The sequence below is a fragment of the Ovis canadensis genome, chromosome 2 (genome assembly GCF_042477335.2).
Source record: "Ovis canadensis isolate MfBH-ARS-UI-01 breed Bighorn chromosome 2, ARS-UI_OviCan_v2, whole genome shotgun sequence".
Lineage (NCBI taxonomy): Eukaryota > Metazoa > Chordata > Mammalia > Artiodactyla > Bovidae > Ovis > Ovis canadensis.
The window spans coordinates 72,657,400-72,677,758 of record NC_091246.1 but is presented as its reverse complement, the minus strand read 5'-3'; the positions used below and the strand labels follow the sequence as shown (position 1 = coordinate 72,677,758).

At 38.6% G+C, this 20,359-nt stretch overlaps 1 protein-coding gene across 2 annotated transcripts in view; it reads left to right on the top strand.

Annotated features, from left to right (window-relative positions):
• GLIS3 (GLIS family zinc finger 3) overlaps positions 1 to 20,359 on the top strand; it is a 499,582-nt gene that overhangs the window by 405,736 nt on the left and 73,487 nt on the right. For both annotated transcript variants that reach the window (XM_069576475.1, XM_069576474.1), the window contains one exon: positions 9,483 to 9,624. In XM_069576475.1, the coding sequence (XP_069432576.1) occupies positions 9,483 to 9,624 (142 nt within the window). The remainder of the gene's footprint in view (positions 1 to 9,482; positions 9,625 to 20,359) is intronic.

Below are 20,359 nucleotides of genomic sequence, written 5' to 3'. Positions count from 1 at the left end.
TAGCCAGCTGAGTGATAGAATCAAATGAAATACAGCCAAGAGCTTCTGTACCACCAAATGGCAAGGGAGCTTTAAAAAGCTAGCTTCTGAATATAAAGAGCCATCAGAAATAAAGAGCATCACATATGAAAGAAGATCTAAGAATTTTACCCAACGGCAAGTTTTATTTGAGCTGCACTATAAGCTCTGCAAGGGCAGGGAACTAGGTTATCTTGGGCATGACTTTATCTTCTAGGCCTAGTATAGTTTGGGGAGCACAGTAAGGAATTCAGTAAATGGAATGAATGAATGAATGAATAATATAACATGGATTTTAAGAAACGATTCTTTAGGTTGAATTGATAGAGGTGGAACATTTAGAACAAGGGATGTGTTTGCTCTATTATACTCTCTCCTGGTCAAACAGCTAGTTCACTGTATTAGTATTGGGATAGCATTTGCACATTTAGCTATCCAGTGAATTCCAGTGGTAAAAGAAATTGGTGTGGTGAATGTAAGAATATGCTACATGAGAAAGCAGGGATTGATGTTTTAGATGACTTCTGGGTACCAAGCAGGGTTTCAAGAACTTTCTAAATATTATCTAATTTATTTCTTAAAGCAACCAAGATAGCTCAGTGATATCATCTTCATTTTACAGAAGGGAAACTACACTCTGACAAGTGAATGCATCTGCCTTGGACCACTTGGTAGCTGAACCACAATTTGTCAGACTAAGAGACCGAAGTTCCTCCTACTTAACATTACTCTTATCTATATTAAAAACTGAAGATATTCATCCTGGAGGGAAAAAAAAAAAAGCAACTGCTAAGGAAGAACTGAAAAACTAAATTACAGCCACTTTTAGGGCTGAAATTCTGTAATACTGCAGCATTTTGAGGTTTCTCATATATGAAAAGAAATACAAAGTAGACCGTGAACAGAGTTATTCTATGTGGTCTGAGGGAAGAGGGGAAAAATAAATTCCAGTGCGTGGAAATTATGGGAGGCAGATTACAGATCAACTTGAGGCAGACCTTCCTAATGACTAGACCAATTTAACAGTGGAGCGCAGTGAGTTGTATGAAAGTGAGTTCCCTGTCATTGAAGGGATTTAAGCAACAGCTGAACTGCCACCATGATATGCAGTAAGTTGGCAGTTTACTATCCTACCTTTAAATTTAAATTAATTAAAATTAGGTTAAAATAAAATAAAGTTTGCTTCCTTAGTTGCACTAGCTACATTTCAAGTGTTTTTTAGTCACATGGGACTAATGCCTACAAACTAGTACTCTACAGAACTTTTCTATCATCCAAGAAAGTTCCTTTGGACAGCATTTATTATAGCCCTGGTACATAACATTTGTTCTTCTTACTCTGAAATTGTTTCATCAATCACTGTTTTTTACTAGATAGCCAGTAGTTATGTTGTATCTATACAGGAATTTATTTTTCATGTCTCTTACTGAGACATATACCCTGGTATGTATATCTATTGAGATATTTTGGCATGTTCATGAAGACAAAATTTTTGGCCTCTCGAGTCAGTGCTAACCAAATAGGTACTTACTATTATTGAAATGCAGGGTGTCCAGCTGGACTGTACCTCTTGTTCATGAAGAAGTTTCTTCCAATAATCTAAGTCTGGACTCTCATTTCTTTTCTTCTTTGCAAATTGGTCATCCCCAAAGGAAATGAGTTTGATAACAGATTGTTGGAGATTAATTACCTATGATATGCCAAAGCCACTTCATAAATGTCAGGGCTGAGGAATCCCTTAGAGATAGAAATTTTCGATTCAACTGGAAATTAATTGTAATTAATATAATAGGTTAATTCATTGTAATTATTTTTAAGCCTTTTGGCAATGAGTTAATTCCCCAGGATCCACATTGCTCAAAGTGTCATAGAGAATGCTTGATGAGAATGTTCTGGTACTAAACCTTAACCCTCCGAAAAAAAATCCTATTTGTTTTTTCTTCTGGTTGAGTTTCTTCAGAAACATATTTTGGTGGCATTTGATTTCTGGAGAACAAAGGAATCCCTGCAAGATGATGCATAAACATGCACAGCCCAGATAGAGGATACTCATTGGAGAAAGGGGAAACAAAAGGCCTTTGATTGTACCTCTTTCTCTTTGGAAGTATGTCTTGCTTCAGAATAACAGAATGCCTTTGCTGTTGGAATAAAATGTAATGGAACCAAAAATTGAAGAATCTGGGCCTTTTTCCCTTTCCTAATTATTTCCACTTGACTCACTTAATCTTGGACGATTATTCAATCATATCTGAAATGAGAAAATGATGGGAATAGAATTTCCGTCTCTTGTTTCAAGAGCTTATAAACATTAACAGAATAGTCTTGAACAAAAAAACAAATACAAATCACAATTGACGGTACCTTGTTTTTAGCTATTAGGAAAAATCCCTGCATTGTTAGGGAAGCAGCTCAAGTTACCAAATGCGGGAATCTTGTCAAGACTTGATGCGTGGTTTCATTATTAACGTTGAAAAACTATCATTTAGAACAAATATTTCATAATGGGAGATTGTATGCAAGCTAAGGAGCCAGTTTGTTCACTTGCACCTGGACAGGCCAAGAAATTAAGCCCTAAAATGGGTCATTAATGATCAGGATTATTAACACTCAAAGATTCACAGGTTGGTTTCTGAGACTCAGAGAGGTCTCTTTTCTTCCTAGTATGTCCGTGAACCTTACTGCAGGTTTACGAAGAGAAAGTGTGAAAGAGTGAAAGTATTAGTCACTCAGTCGTGTCCTACTCTTTGAGACTGTAGCTCACCAGGCTCCTCTCTCCACGGGGTTGAACCTGGGTCTCCTGCACTGCAGGCAGATTCTTTACCGTCTGAGCTACCAGGGAAGCCCCCTGTGAAGAGAAGGACGCATGCAATCCTAATAGGTTGCTGAGGGCTAGGTCAGGACTGAGTATGAAATAAAACTCCTGATAGCTGGTACTATCTGAAATGAAAGCTAACTGCCAAGGTAAGGAAGTTGCCTGTTACCATAGGGAATTGAACAGAGTCTGAGAGCCATCTACTGGGGTTGCTATAGGGCAGTAGTTCATAAGATAGAGGTCTGGCCCCAGTGATGTCTGAGGCTCTTTTAAATGCTAATTATTCTTGTAAATTAGGGTTTTGTTTTTAATTTAGGCTCCACAATTATGCTTTTAGTAACATCCATAATGGCCCAGGGGCTTCCCAGGTGGCACAGTGGTAAAGAATCCACCTGCCGATGCAGGAGATGCTAGAGACATGGGTTCAATCCCTGGGTCAGGAAGATCCCCTGAAGAAGGAAACGGCAACCCACTCCAGTATTCTTACCTGGAAATTTTCATGGACAGAGGAGCCGGGTGGGCTACAGTCCATGGAGTTGCAAAGAGTTGGACATACTAAGTACACAGGAGAGATAATAGCCCAGGATACCCTACTTTCATTAAGCATATGGTTACTATACTATACCTGTGTGTGAGCAGAGCAGGAGCTGAAGAAAAGGAAACAGTATGTGTGTGTGAGCATCTCTGAGTGCTACTGATTGGCTCTCTGAATTCCTGAGACAAATAAAAAGGATTTGTGGGTATTTACTAAGTTGGGTGCTCCCAGAAGCAGACTGTGAGCCAAAGATCCAGGTGCCTGTGAGTTGTTAAAGAACTGCTCTCAGGAGAATATAGGAGAGGAATGAAGGAAGGGGCTAAAGCTATAAATATGGACGACCCTACTGGGAGCTCTGGAGTATAATTTACACTTCAGAATTTGTCCCACTTTGGCACTAAGAAGCACTGGTTGGTCGTGCATTTGTGTATTGGTTGGGGGGGCGGGCGGTGTCTGTTAGCTGTAAAGTATGCAGAAGCTAGAGGGTGGGCACAGGAAAGTTAGGAGACAGGGCAGTTCAGAGCTAATCTACGGGATCAGAAGGGATCTGGGCAGAGCAGCAGCAGCCTTTCCCATATAGTAACTGTGATCTGTGTCTTCTGGGGCTTCCCAGGTGGTGCTAGTAGTAAAGAGCCCACCTGCCAGTGCAGGAGAAAAAAGAGACATGGGTTCAGTCCCTGGGTCGGGACGATCCCCTGGAGGAGGACATGGCAACCCATTCCAGTATTCTTGCTGGAAAATCTCATAGACAGAGGAACCTGGAAGGCTACAGTTCATAGGGTCACACAGAGTCAGATACAACTGAAGTGACTTTAACATGCACACATTTGCTGTATCTTTTAAAATTCTCCTTCAGGAGAGGTAATTAAGACATGACCAATTGTGTTTTTTAAACACATCCACACACCACTAGAGATTGTAGTGTCCTTTAGATAAAGTATTGTGTCTCATTCTTACAAATCCAGCTGGCACTGAATAATTTACCCAGATGCTGGTCCCACCCTGCCAGGTGCCATGGGGTTTTGAAAGTTAGAAAGGCAGTCAGCTAACCAGGTCCTTGTGGACTTCATAATAGTGCAAACTAAACTCATAACAAGAAACAAAGCCTTAAACAAATATCCGGTTGCAGGGTTGTTGAGAGCAGACTCTGCAGCTCACCATATACCATGGGAGGCCCTGCTGGGGCTGACCTGGTCAGAGGGGGCTTCATTCAGGAGGGAGCCATAAATTGGGTCTTGGAGAAATTCTACTGGGAGGAGGGAAAGCCATTCCAGGCAAAAGGAATGAACAGCATAATAAATGGGATGTCTGCAGACAGACAGTGCTCTTGAGAGGGGCAAAGGGTTTTGTCGAGGCCTTATGGAAATACCTATCTTTGGTATGTGGTGCACATCACAGAAACTCTTCTTGCCTTCTTGTCTTTGCCTTTCAGGACTGGCGTCCCAAATGAAAGGAGGGGATGTTTGTTTCTTGTATGTAAAGAACAGTAAAGGCCCCGTAAAGGGCATGTTCTTGCTGTGCTGTAAGGGCAAGTATTAAACTGGGGTGAACATTTTTAACCCTTTTTATCCCCTCAACAGTATGAAAATCCAAATTGTACTCATGATATGAACTTCATGTAACCATTTATTATTATGAGATCTGAGGGGAAACATAATAAGAAATGGTTACATGAGGTTCATGTTGTTGTTTTTCAGTTGCTAAATCACGTCCGAGTCTTTGTGACCCTATAGACAGCAGCACGCCAGGCTTCCCCGTCCTTCACTATCTCCCAGAGCTTGCTCAAACTCATATCCATCGAGTTGGTGATACCGTCCAACCAACTCATCCTCTGTTGCCCGCTTCTCCTCCAGTCCTCAATCTATCCCAGCATCAGGGTTTTTTTTTTTTTTCCAACGAGTTGGCTCTTTCCATCATGTGGCCGAAGTACTGGAGCTTCAGCTTCAGCATCAGTTAGTCTTTCCAATGAATATTCAGGGTTGATTTCCTTTAGGATTGATTGACTGGTTTGATCTCATTGCAGTCCAAGGGACTCTCAAGAATCTTCTCCAGCACCACAATTCAAAAGCATCAACTTTCAGGGCCAACTCTCACATCCATACATGTCTACTGGAAAAACCATAGCTTTAAATATATGGACCTTGGTTGGCAAAGTGATGTCTCTGCTTTTTAATATGCTGTCCAAGTCTGTCATGGTTTTTCTTCCCAGGAGCAAGCATCTTTTAATTTCATGGCTGCAGTCACCATTCACAGTGATTTTGGAGCCCAAGAAAATAAAATGAGGTTCATGTCATAAAGTCAGTTTGGTTTTTATAATCCCTTATTTCTGCAATTCATGTTCTCTTCTCATGACCAGAAAAGTCTCATCTCTTCTAACCAGCATTTTCTTAGGAAAGAAATTTCATCAGGATTCCTCGTGGTTCTAAAAGTGTGGTTCCTAGACAACAACATCACCATGACCTGGGAACTTCACAGAAATGAACTGCAAACCCACTGAATCATCAGTTCCCCACTGGAGCATGAAGGTGATTCTGATGCATGTCCAGGTTTGAGATTCACAGTTAGAGACCATCCCCCATTGAAAAAGTTTCCTCTATCTTTTTTATATTCTTAAGAGCTAAGAAGATACTGCTATATAAATAATAGGGCTTCTCACTCCAAATGTAAAACCATAATATAGATATATGGCAAGATAGCTCTCCTTGGAGACTCTTCTGTGTGCCTCCTGCCTCACCCATTTGATGATTCCTGGGTAGAGAATGTCTAAGAACCTTAAATGATCTGGAAGTCCTTTTCTTTGTCTAATAATCTGGGAGAGAGAGAAGGATACTAAACTTACATACCATAACTGCATTTCTAAGCATATGGCCCTGCTTTGGAAATTTTGCATAAGGTCTTCAAGGACCTTAAGCAAAAAAAAAAAAAAAAAGAAAGAAAGAAAGAAAAAGTCCTTGAGGTTTGTTCAATTTAAGAAGCACTTTGTAGAACCATGTCTAATCCCAGAGAAAACCAAATTAACTCTCACCGCAAAGTTGTATGGAATCACACTCTTGGAAAACATGAATACTTGTAGCTAAGGAAGAATTGCCTGCCTTTAACTCCAGAAGTAACCGTGGCCGTGAAATTCCTTGGAAAGACCTCATCAATACTCATGTCTGTAAAACCCTGGAGTAGTTGGTAATAGAAAGCAGAGAGACGTTCATGTCTACTCTTAGTAGAACATGTGGGCCCCAGATCACATTTTAACAATGAAAGATAAATTAAAAGTGATCACCAGAACTCATTTTAAGGCTTGATTTTTTTCCAGTTTTTCTTACGTGGCGTGTGTTAGGTTAGTACCAAAATATCAAACATACCTTCCAAAGGCCCTGAGAGGGTTAGGCATTAACTCAGATAATCTTGGGCAGACATTCCAACGTGGCAAAGCTAAGGAGATTATAATTGTCTTGTTCACTACATGTGTTAAACGCTGCTTCCCTAAACTTAGGGTCGCTGTGCCATTTTCATATTCTTGGACTAAGAGCTGGACATGTGTTTGTCTCTTCATAAAGCTTTTTCAGTTCCAAGAAATACTGTTCTCTGAATAGTAACTTGCTGATGTTTTGTATCTGTGTGTATGTTTTTCTTTCTGATCAGAGTCATCTTACTGGCAACAACCAGCTCTCCACATGGGAAGGCCCGTTTGTAGTATTTGTCAGTTTCCATAGTGTAAATGCTATCATCGTGACCAATTTCAGGCTATCGATATGACGTCATTGCAAGTTTGGGAAAAGTAGACACAGTTGGCATTCTTAGACTGGTGCAAGCCAGCTCCAGCACATCACTGGAATGTTTGGAAAACTGATGAAAGAATAAAAAGAAAACAGGAAATAAATTCATTATACTGCTGCTGAGGACAAAAATGATTTTTAATATTGAATTGTATTTCCTTACAGTATTTTAGCTGTGTTTTAACGTAATTGTTATCACTTTGTATACATAATTTTGTTTTGCCTTTATATTCATGAGTATTATCCTAATGGTTGCATAATATTCCATCAAACTGATGTAGCGTCACTTATCAGCTGTACTTAGGGCTTCCCTGCTGGCTTAGAAGGTCTCCTGCAATACCCAGATTCAATCCCTGAGGTGGGAAGATCCCCTGGAGAAGGGAATGGCTACCCACCCCAGTATTCTTGCCTGAAGAATTCCATGGTCAGAGGAGCTTGTCAGGCTACAGTCCATGGACTTGCAAAGAGTTGGACATGACTGAGTGACTGACACTTAGACATTTAAGTAATTTTTCCTAATTTTTATATTGCTATAAATAGTGCTGTGTCTCACTAGAGTGATGAATATAAAGAATATAAATCTTCCTCCACTTTTTTGGCTATTTCCTTAAGAAATTCTAAGAGCAAATAATTTCAGTTATGAATCTTAGAAAACCTCCCTCCAAATCATGTGTAAAGTCTGTAACAATGTCCGCTCCAACCAGCAGTGGTTTATGGTGCTCCTCTCACTCTACCGTCACTACAACTACCTCTTTTGTAAAGTTTTGATAATTTGGTAAGTTTTTTAAAAGTTATAGCATTGCATTTATTTCTTTGCAATTGTGCTGAATATTTTTTAGGTTTATTCTCACTTTTGTTTCTCCTTTTTAAATAATTTTTGTGCATGTGAAGTGCTGCACGGTCAATTGGTCCCTTCCCAGGAGATCCTGCGGTCTACCTCCTCCCTCACTCATTTAGTTATTTCTAGACTGGGAGTGTTTAGAAGCTTTAAATGATCTGGAAGGCCCTTTTCTAATCTATTCATCTGAGAGGAAGAAAGAGAGGGTCACTAAACTTGTTCCCTCTTTCCCCCACTTACACCTCGCCTTTTTCCTGTTTCTCTACTCCGGGCCCAAGACTCCCTCCACTCCTGCCTTACTCTTCGTCACATAATCCAGACGCAGCACAGGGCACGCAAGTTCTTCCTCCATACGTCTGCAGGGCTCACTCCCTCCCTTCTCTCAAGGCTTTTTGCCAGTGCCATCTCCAACAGACTTTCTCTGAGCCCCCTATCTCAGGTTGCTATCACTTGTCTCTAACTCATTGTATTTCTTCTCTCTATCACTCTTCTCTGTGGCACTTATCACTATCTGCTGTGTTATATATTTTATTTGTTCATCATCTGCTTCCCCTCTAGAGTGTAAGTTCCTTAAGACAGTATCTCTAGAGCCTAGAGAGTGTCTAATGCTCATTAAATAATTGTTGAATAAGTATACTCAAGTCCTATATCTAAAGGATTAGTTTTATGTTGATGAAGGCAAAATCAACTTATATGTTCTCTTTAAACAGAGAACTTATATGTTTAAAAAGGACAGAAGATGGTAACTGTTTGCAATATCTGTGACAAATATGTGTCTAGATTTTTAAAGATATTATGTTTTTAGACAGAGGTTGGTATTTTTATATAACTAAGTCTTCCATTGTGATTTTTTTTCCATTCAGACTACACTTACAAAATTCTTTTTCATAAATAAATCACATAACTTTGTATCTATACTTTATTCTGATATTTTTATGGCTCTTTAATATATAAAGAATTTATTGTGTTACTGTGATAAAATGAAGTCTATTTTTTTTATGTACCTTACTATTGGGATAGTTTATTGCTTGTAATGATGTTGGTTTTTCTTGTTATCATGTTCCAAAAAATCTGTAGGTGTCAAATCTCAATGGACATTCTTAATTATCTCTAACATATTTTCATCTTATTATATCTCTGTATTTTAAAAACACTTTACAATATGGACTAAATATACTTGAGTTTGTTTTTGATATCACTGCAAGTTCTGATTAGATACAGAGCAAATCAAAGAAAACATAATAGGAAGTTGGGTTCCCAGAAGTGGAAATATCAAGGCCTGAAGTAAAATCTGCCTCTAACCACATATTTCCTGAAACACCTGCCAGGTGTTATTAACATTGGAAAGCTGACCCTTGTATTGACTCTCTAAGTCCAGTGCCTAACCTGTAGTTGTTACTTGATAAATATTTGTGCATGAACCTTAGGTCATGATATCCTTTCCAGAAAAAAGTATCCTGAGGAATAGCCTTCCTTTTCCATCTGTCTTCTGTTTTCTCCTTCTCTTAGCTGCGGTCCAGTGCAGAGCTCCATCCCGACCTGCTCACAGACTGCCTCACGGTGCAGCCCCTGCAGCCCTCCACCTCCCCACGAGATGCTGTCGATAGGGCGGTGGGATGCTCCCCAGAGCCCGGGCCTGACCTCTATCCAGGTAATATCAGCCGATTCAGCAAAGGCAGACCCAACCACATCAACTGTCCTTGTCTAGGCCCTTGACTCCGGTTAAAGGGAATGCATATATGAAAATGCTTCTAAGATCGTCTGTATTTCACTTTATCAGTAAACTGCAATTTATCCCCCTCCTGTCCTTCCCATCTGATTCCTAAGCTGGGTTTGTCAGCAGACTGTTTCTTCTCATAAAGAAACAAAGTAAAAGAATACATTAGCTCTTTTAGTCCTGGCTTTCTGCCAAAAGTTCAATGTACCCAACCCTCCCAGGTATCTTAAATTTATTAACTTGATTGAGACTCAAAAGAATTCTTTCCCCCTTAAGCAGGTAACAGGCTGCCTGTGGATTTCTTAATGGAGCAGTCATTGTTGTCTTTGCATTGCAAAAGGAAGCCAGTCCCATGTCTCTCAGAAAAAAAAAATCATATCAGTAAATCAATTTGTAAGAATGTCCATTAGTGTTTGTCAACCATTGGGGGAGGAGGGATAGGATGGCACTCCCAGAATAGCTTCCTTCTGCCTAGGTTTGAATAATAGATGACTCTATATTTAGAAAAATGTTATGTATGCACTGAAAAATGAGAAAGGATTATTATTCAATAAGGACTTTTTTTTTTTTTCATTTACTTTGTTAGCCTGGGCTTTTGTGCATTTTCCACTCTCTATAATGGTGATGTATTGGTACAAACGTGGTTGGTTATAGTCTTCATATATGGAAAGCTCTTACTGTCATGCTATGAATATGAAAGCAAAAGTCCCACAACTCCACACTCCAGACAATGGGAATTTTCTGTTTTCTGTGAATTACAAATTCTACTCCCTCCCCATCTGGTTCCAGCGCCAGGTTTTGGCAGCAGATTGCTTTTTCTTTTTAAACATACTAATAAGCCATAAAGAATGAAGGATTTACTGATGTATAACAGTGGAACAGGAGAAAGCTATGCTTGTATAACTTTTTAAATTCGACAGTTCTCAACTGATCCAAAGGCACAGGATAGAGTATTAAGCAAATGTTTTAAGAGGGCCAGTTGTCAAGACATCCTTAACGTTGTCCCAGTGTTGGTAGCCCTTTATCAGTTGCTTTGGGTACTTACTCTTGGAGAAAACAAAGCCTTAGCTTTTGAGACCATAAGAGATTAGATAAAAAGTTATTTGAAAGACTAACCAAGTCTGACAAAGGTTTTGAGTGCAGGTACACATATGAAATATGCCAGTGTACAATGTTATCAACACTCAAATATTTTGTATTAGATATATACATGAAAAAGCATGACTAGCTTTTGTTTGCACATATGTCTGTTTGATTTGCCAAACATTTGATATATGAACATTTATTCTCACACATTAAATTACAATCAGTTTGAAACAGCTTTTAGGCTATATCCCTACTTATTCAGTCCATAAATCCATAATCTTATTAAATACCTGGAACCCAACAATTAAAGAGACAAAATTAAACAGAATCAATTGAAAAATGGGCCAACGTCCAGTATAAATAGTTTATGGTGAGGGGCTAGCCTTGTTGAGTTGAAACCTCCTGGAAATGGGTTTGGGAAGCCATACTATCTTTGTCTATGAAAAACATTAGTACCTTTGCTGTATGTGGCGTGCAGTATATGACTCACTTTCAAAACTCAGGAGTCACATTTGTCTTGTGTGCTTTTTGATGTCTGGTAGTATTGTTAAAGTTTTTTAAAATGGCTTTGTCATTCCAAACAGAATTCCTCTTTTTGTTTGTGATGCTTTTCTGCATTTGATCTTCAAAAAGAGCTCTTAGTTTTGAGCCTCTAACTGTGGCAGAAGGGCTGCCAGAGTGGACAAGGAGCCTAGGTTACCACAGCGTCAACAGAGCATCTTCACAATGACTCAAATTTTCTATGACTCTGGGAATACTGGAAACAGGCAGAGGGCCATCTTGCTTAACTTTGTTCCTAGAATTTTATTTCTCCAGTTAGCTTATAACTATGAAAGTTTCTCTGCCCTGCTTCTTTCTTTATTCCTGCTTTCTTTATCCCTCAGATTCTATTTTACTTTCTTTGTTTTTGACTTAAAAAAAAAAAACCAACAACAATAAACAACTGATTATATTCTGTGTTTTGCTGAGAAGGCAACAAACCCAGAGCAGAACAAGGCCAGTGGAAAAAACTAAATCACAAAAATCTGAAGCCTGCCTTTTATAGTTCTAGAAATTTACTTGCCAGGAGTGTATGTTCACACCAGTCTCAAACCTATGCTAAAGATCTATGGAAAGAAGACAAATAGCAAAATATACCAAAGGAAAAGGAAACTGTTCATCAATTAGTTCAATGTAAAATCTGAAATGTTAAAGTATTTTGATGAAGATTAAGACTTGGTTAAATGGCAAAGGGATTTGGAGTCATTCCCTTAACATTCTATTACACAAAATCAAGAAAACATTTTTTAAGGATTGTCAAGAACGTATACCTGTAAGTGCTAATAAATTGATTTATCATAAAATATTTTTATGGAAACCTGTTGAGTGTATATGGGCAAGGGATCAAAATAGTTTAGCATGAACATCATGATTTTTTAGAAGCCACAATGTCTGGGGACTTGTGGTTTGAAGAAATCATGGTTTTGAAATGGAAATTTTTAGTGGCTCGTAGAGAATGATTTATAAGATTCCAAGACAGAAGTAGTTTGCAGAGCATTAAGGTGAACAGGGAAGATGGCAGTTACGATACATACAAGTATTGCAAGTTTCCTAACATATTGGCTTCCCTTATTGAAACAAACTTTTCAGTTGATAAGACTAAGCTTGATTGGAAAGGATTGGAAGACAATATTGCCCCAGGTTAAAGCAGCCAAAAAAATCACTTGAGGCCACACTGAGAAAGATTTTAAATTGAGTTGTTTACTTGTCTTCTATTCTGAAAATCCCAGGGCTCCCCAGGCCTGCTCCTGGGTTAACGTGAGATTAATTTTGTGATCTAACAGGGAGGCCAGGGCAGTGATGAGTAATTCTCAAGGATGGTTCCTTATATTTTCTGTGCTTTTGTTCAGAAGTTCTGTAACCCAGATAGATAAAACCCCATGCCATCCTGTAAATTTAGGTGGTTTATGTGATAATCTGAGGGAGAAGTATTTTATAGCCAGTAGATCAAGGTGTGAATGCCACATTCAAGGCTAAATGCCTGTGTAGATCTTCTCATCAGCTCCCTCAGTGAACTAATAAAGTGGATAAGCCTACAATTAGTGAGTCTACAAGATCATGGACAGCCTGGACCAATGCCTGGTCTTGGCGAGAGTCCATTCACAAATAAAACATGCTCTGTGGAAGAAGAGCTGTCCTATGAGTGATCGTAAAAATTACAGCTCCCTCCAAACTAAAACTGTACTACAGACTCAATAAAACATGGTCTTTGCAAATGCCATTTACCATGAAAACATCATAGAGGCCAGTGTGCTTGCGATATTTGAGTCAATATTCACATGATATTGAATTTATCATGTGAAAACTGTGATAGAGACCACCCATTAGGTGAAGAGCTAATACAACTGAACCAGGAAATCTACAAGAATGAGGGGATTTTGTTGATACCACTTCTATTGGATTATTTAATAATTCTATTTTAGAGCCTGTAAGTCCTATTGAATTATCCCAATTTTGAATGTAACTTTATAGACTTTTCAGGAGAAAAAGAAAATGTTCAAATATCATAGGGACTATAGGAGGAAAATACAAGAGTTTCTTAGCGCAGGAATTGTTGGAAGTCATAGCAGTTGGTCCTCCATATTTGCAGACGCAGAATTTGAGGATACTGAAGGACTTCAGCATCCAGGGATTTTGGTATTTGTGGGGTTCCTGGAACCAATCCCCAAAGATGCTGAGGATACATTCCCTTCCCTTCTCTCAGTACTGAAAAATGAAGGCTTCTCTCTTGCAATATCATCACTTTTTATAATAACTAGTACTATATTAAATCCATAGAGTATTTAGCATATTTCATGAAATAGTTAATGTTTCATTTTAATGTAGTGTTATGGCATATGTCTTAATGCATTTTCTACATTCTTGAGTTGAGTATATTTGCTATCTTGGGACAGCTTGCAGAGTTGTAGGGGCTAGAAATAGTTTTATATAAATGTGCCTCATATCGTCTAGTCACGAAAAGTGGTTGTTAGGTCAAGGACTTTATTAGAAGTGTCTAAATTGGTACACAAATTTCCCAATAGGTTAAACTTTATAGGAGAATTGTGAAGGTCAAATAACATGATCTATATACAAGTCCTTAAGAAGCATATTGCATTATAAAAAATGCAATAGTTATTACTTGCATTATCTCAAAAGCACTCCTTTGCTTAGAAGTCACAAGAGCTGAGGAAAGGACAGAACAATTTGGAATTGGTGCTGGACCAACACTAATGGTCCAGTACCAAGAAGGAGGTAGATACTGGCGTTATAGAAAGGATTTAAAGGGAAACATTAAGCGGGAAAGTCATTGGCACATCTCTTTTACTCTGAACTGCTGTCAAACTCTTGCGTTGTTTTTGTAACATCTCTTGCATCTATGGTTCATCCACAGGTTGCATTGACTCCACTGAGGGTAGGATCAAGCCTCATCCTTCTGTGTTGCAGGCACCAATAGCTTTAATTTACAGCTTTAGTCCCTTGTTTCTGAGCTTGTCCTTTAGTATGTGTTACACCACCTGAAAGACCTATGAACATAGACTTCTGGGTTCCACCCCCAGAATTTCTGATTCGCTAGGTCTGAGTGAGTCACAAGAATTAGATTTTTTTTTTCCTAACAAGTTCTCAGGCGACACTAGGTGCTACTTGTCCAGGGACCATACTTTGAAACCCATTGTTCTGTATGATAAAGTGTGGGAATTTGACTTCTAGCAAAACATGATCTGAATTTTGACTGGTGGGAGTTACAGTAAGAATTGCCCCTAATTAACTGGATGAGAGGAATCCTTTCACAATGTATACATGTAGCTAATCGCCATGATGTACACTTTAAATAGCTTACAATTTTACATGTCAATTATACCTCAGTGAAGCTGAAATTTAAAAAGAAGTACTAAAAAATGAAGTGAATTTATCATGTGAAGACTGTGATAGAAATCTGTCCGCAAAAGGTGATTTTATGGTATTGCTGACATGTTGTGTATTTATAATGATAAGTGGAATAATGCTACTCTGGTACTTACAGTTAAATAATTACAAAGATAATACAACTGAATGAAATAGTGGGGGAAATTTACCCTGTAGTATATATTTCTGTTTCTTATTACAGAGACCCTATAGGTAGATATGAAATGTGTCTTCCCACACCAGAACTATAATTGTACTGCTCATATTTTGGTTAAGAATAAGATCTTAAAACCACTCAACTGAAGAAAATTAAATTCTGATTCCCAGCCTGTACAGGGCAACATTGGTATGTATGCAGCTAAAATTAAGGACTGTATGTTTGCAGGCCACCTAATTTGGTGCTTCCATTTTCCATATCTACTTATTCCCTTGTATGTATGTTGCTTTTCCATGCAAGATTAAGCTGAATTATTTGGTTTTATAGCATGTACAGGTTTTTGCTGTAAAAATATTTTTGTGAGTGAACAAAAACAATTCCATACCCTTTAGGGAGGTGGTGAAGGTAGTGAAGCTGGATGATTGTATCAATAGTTGTGCTCTCACTGGGTAAAGCCTAGGATTGTCTTTACACTGTTATTTCTCCTGTCTCTCATTTTTTTTTTATTTTGCTGGCATTCACATGGGGTGTGGGAAGGAAAGGTTAGCCCTACTTTGTAGTGTACCCCAACTAAGTCTTAGGAGGCAGATGGATGGCAAGATGGAGAATTCAGGGCAGAATTTTGTAATGAGGAGCTAGTAGCATCTGTGATTAGGATGCTTTGGGCCAAACTTCAGGGTCCACAGTTTTGCCTTTCTGCTCCAACTGAATTTACCTTCCGAGGAAAGAGAGATGAGGAACAGGTAGTTATATCTCTTTCATGTGAAGAATAAAGAAAAAAGAAAGTCGACATTTTCAAGCTTTCTTTTTTTTTTAACATTTGTTAGAGCACTGAAAATAAATGTTAAGACGAGCATAAAACCCCGAAGTGAAGGACATCACTGCATTAGCTCAATATTACTTGTCATATTATTAACATAATACTAAGTGTCATATTATTAACAGTAATAAGGGAGCATATTGCAGGCATTGTATAAAGAGGATATGTGGAACTGACCCATTCTGGGCACTAACAGCACTAACTCCAAAGACTGCCTTATATAAAGTGTCTTCCTCTATATTGTCAGAGGATTATCTGCCCGTTCAGGTGCCCTGGCCACATCTTGAACCATTAATGCTTCTCTAACAGTAACCATTGATCCATTGGAAGTTACAGCTGCCTTCCTGGGGCCCTGATTTTCCTACCTGAGTGTCAAGGCTCCTTTAGACTCACTTTCATGACGTTGTTTCTAGTTGCTCTCTGAGTTTTGCTTCTTGGACCCCAGTCATGTTCTCTCCTGGTGAACTTAGCTGCTCATATCTGGCTTCTACTCTGAGTCTCATCATCTCTGATTTCAGAGTTGAACTCCTACCTAGCCATATATTAAAAAGTCAGGGATTTATAAGCTTTATCGGAACCTTTCCCCGGGGATTTAATAAATGGCCCATTTCCACCTTACAGGAGAGACTACAAAAAGTAAAGCACCCAGTTGACCCTTGAACAATACAGGTTTGAACTGTGTGGCTCCATTCACACATGGGTATTTTTAGATAGTAAATACTTCCATACTACACAGCCTGTGGTTGGTTGACTCCTCAAATGTGGAGAAACTGCAGAGGCAACTGTAAGTTATACAAGACCTGCATTGCTCAGGGGTCACTTATATTCACCATTGAAAAGCGAATAAACTCTCATCATTGCACTTAAGGGTTTGTTCCTCAGACACATTCACAGGGATGCTTATCAAGTTTTCTGAGAAATGGACTCACTTCATGAAAATGCATTGCATCCAGCTGCGCCAGAATATTTTGCAACTGGTAAAACAATGATCTAGGTTCCGTGTTTCTGAAGTACTAAGGCAGTTGGGAGTTCTACCTACACAAAAGGAAGGATGGACAGTGTTTAGTGTCTCTTTTCTTAAGTTACATTATTGGTCACATTTGTGCAAGCCCCCAGATCACTGTGTAGCCAATCTATGCTCAAATAGGACATTTATAAGTGGAAATGTTACTTCTTCCTCTAACTCAAAATAATGTCCCTTTTACTGAGGTCAGTTACTGATCTGACATACATTAAATGGCATACAGAATGCTTAAAACATGCCTAATGCACAGTAAATGTTCAGCATCTGCAGTTATTATTGTTACTTTTATCCAAATACTAGAAAAATATATCTCTGTAAAGCAGATAGAAAACAGGTGCCAAAAATTACCCACCACTCACATTGTTTAAGAAATCGGGAAAGTATGGAAGCCTGAACAAATTGGAAATTTAATAAGCATCATTCAGCAGAATAAAAGAAAAGCAAAATATAATCCTTTATATTTTATATTTCAGTAGTTTGCCCAGTAGTTTATATAGTGTTTTTAGTTAAGAAAATCTACTGTAGTTCTGTAGAGAAAAAACAAACTGGAATCAGAAACCCACAGATTCATTTAGGTGGCAATGCCCCCAGAATCACAAAGTCAAAATTGTGTTTCGATGACTACCAGTATTTGTGTATTCAAAAATAGCACGGTTTTTTTGTTTGTTTTGTTGTTTATAGACAGTATGCTATGGCAGAAAGAATGTGGGGCTACTGAGCCCCCATTCTACTTCTCTGCTCACTGAGTGTTTGTTTTGTAAATGCTACCTTTCCTCTTTGTAAAATGGTGATAAGGTTACTGATTCCGTAGGACTGTTGTGAGAATTAAGTGAGTTCACATACAAGAATTCAGTACACTGCCTGCAGCTGGTAGATAGATACTCAATCGGCGCTTTCTTCTTTTCCTTTCTCTTTGCTTCAAAGCTTAGAGAATTACTCACAAACCAAGCCTATGTCTGTGACAGGGACTAGGAGCTCTTCTACCCATTCCTCTTAGTACTGGGTGCTACTACTTGGAGTTTAGAAATTGTTGTCCTGAGATAAAGTATTTCTCCCAAGGAAAATTCAAGTCAAGTTGAGGACTCATAAAATTCCATATTCTAAGACCCAGCTTCAGATCTATACATTAGACATTTTTTTCAGTTGCCATGAAGTTTAGAAGTACACTTAGGTTGGTCATACAGAGTGTTGATAAATCTGCCTGGTTGATAAATGAACTTAATCAGCATTGAATCTGTGAGGGTAAAGTAGGTGGAGGAAACAAGAAATAGGATTGATGGCTTTGACCAGCCAATTTTATACAATCATCGTGTTGGCCTTGCTGAGGGATAACCTTGGTCCCTTCTGATATCATTTTGTAAATAGACTCTCCCAGGATGTGTCATTTTTCTCAAAATACACTACAGGGTGTCTAGAAAACTATTTTTGACTATTAGCTTATCTCAACTTTCATTTCCATACTTCAAAAACAGTCCCCTAGACTTTTCATGCGGGTTCTTGGTAGTTAAAATGCAACGGCTAATGTATTACACTGGGGTCAACTCTGGCCTGCCTGCCTTCTGTTTTCGCATGGTCTGAAAACTCAGGAGGGTTTTAAGATTTTATATGTTAAATGTAGAAAAGACTTTTAGCCTTTAGGTGAGAACAGTTGCTCAAAGAATTAAGGACATTGCCTCTTGCCTGCAAAGCCTAAAATGTTTACTAATTGGTCCTTTATGGGAAAGATTTGCCAACTCCTGCTTAATATTTACTTCTGGGACATTCATCAGTCACTGAGAGAGATCAGGGAAGCCTGTGACTTCCATGTATTTCATCATATTTTGTTTTAAAAGCCTTCCAGTACATGTAGGTTTTATTGATCCCTTTAATATTTTATATTTAGCAAATATTTTAGTAGTTTTCTAGATTATAAGTTTGAAGAGATTTTTGTACAGCCCAGTGCTTAAAACAGGTCACAGCAGAGCTGTTTTAGTTGAAGGGATCCAGACTACTTGTACTGCCCTTTGCCTAGCACCCCTAGTCCTCCCTTGGGCATTCTGTGGAATCCCAGATACAGTGGTTTTCAAATGAAGTTACTACCAGTTAAGTCTTCACATTGCAAGCAAACACCTGCAGATTCTATGTTTGGGAAGGTGGCCCAACATATTGGTAAACCCTGTCTAATGTGGCTCCCCCTTAGGAAGAAGCTGCCAGAAGATGGGCAATATTTGGTTCTTGTTCTCATGAGCCCAAGAATGACAGAGCCATGCGATGGAGTAGTCACAGTTTAATTCTACTCAAGTCTGTTTTTCTTAAAAAGAGAAAAGTCTCAGCCCCTTGAATACTCAGGATTAAGTTTCCTAAAATCCAGGTCTCTTGTTGATATAGTTAATGTCCAGAAGAAAGGCAAAAAGTGGCAATACTGAACTTTAGAAACCCATACAGTCACCTTCCAACAGGAAAGATACTTTCTTCCTCAAAAATACACCTTCTAGCAGCAACAGAGATGCTTGAAATTCATATAATTAAAGATTGAACCCTCCATTCCACAAGTAGATAAAAGCCTTTAAATTCCTTGAGAGAGGTTGTATGTGGCCATAAACTTAGGGTAACATATAAATGACTTATCAGAGCCTTATCTTGAAAGTAAAATAGGAGGAATCTGAAGGAAAAATGGGAACAGTGTCCACTTCATGGACAGAGTGTGAAAAAAGAGAGAAGGGGTTTTCTGGAGTCATAACCAAACCAATTCTTCATCTATGCAGATTTTCTTAGGCCTAGTGATAGTTGCAGGCTTTGGTTCCTCACTACAACACAGTTCCCCCAAAGGGCTATTGTGAAAAGGAAAGGTTTCCTGGGAGAGTTCAGAGTTGGTGAATCAGCTCTTGAGTTGGCTAGAATATTGCATTAAAAATTAGATTGGCTATCTGTGCTAAAAATCTGTTTCCAGAAAGCATTCTCTGTGAAATGTTTTCAGAGGAAACTCAGTGAGTGGAGTTGTCTTGGCAGTATCTGAAAGGGAGGAAACATCCTTTATGATCAGCATGGAACAGGTAGGAGATAGCTAAGGAATGAATAATGAAGAGTTGGAGAACTCAGTTGTTTTTTGTTTTTTGTTTTTTTTTGTAACTAAAACTTCAGCTTTTGTTACAAGTCAGACTTTATTTCCAAAAAGAAAAAGAAATGAGGAACATCCCTGTAAGAACGTCCAGGAATGGTCATCCGTTCCTGCTCCATCTTTCTTCTTTCTGCTTGCTGACTCTGCTCAGAATGGGATAACTTAATACACAGAGGCAGTACTGGATTTTTCACGGATTAGTCTGAGTTGTTTGCTTGTTCAAGTTATTTTACTGACTTTCTGTGTAACTAACTCTCTGCAAGTGAATAAGTATGTAGGTTGAGAGGTGAAGGAAAGAAAGCTAAAGTATGAGATTTGAGGTTTTAGCTATGTCATAAATTGTCTCGAAAGACTGAAGAGGGCTGCATGAAATGTTGGTCCCAGAGCATTTGAGAGAGCTGCCAGATGCTGCTGTTCGACTTATAACTAACAGTCTTTGTTCTGAAATGCAGTTGTTTCAGATGCTTTCCCTAACATGAAGTTAATTACACCTGGTATTTCAGAAGGCTTGATGGTAACCTTTGGCATTTACATGGATGACATCAGCTGTTATCTTCTAGT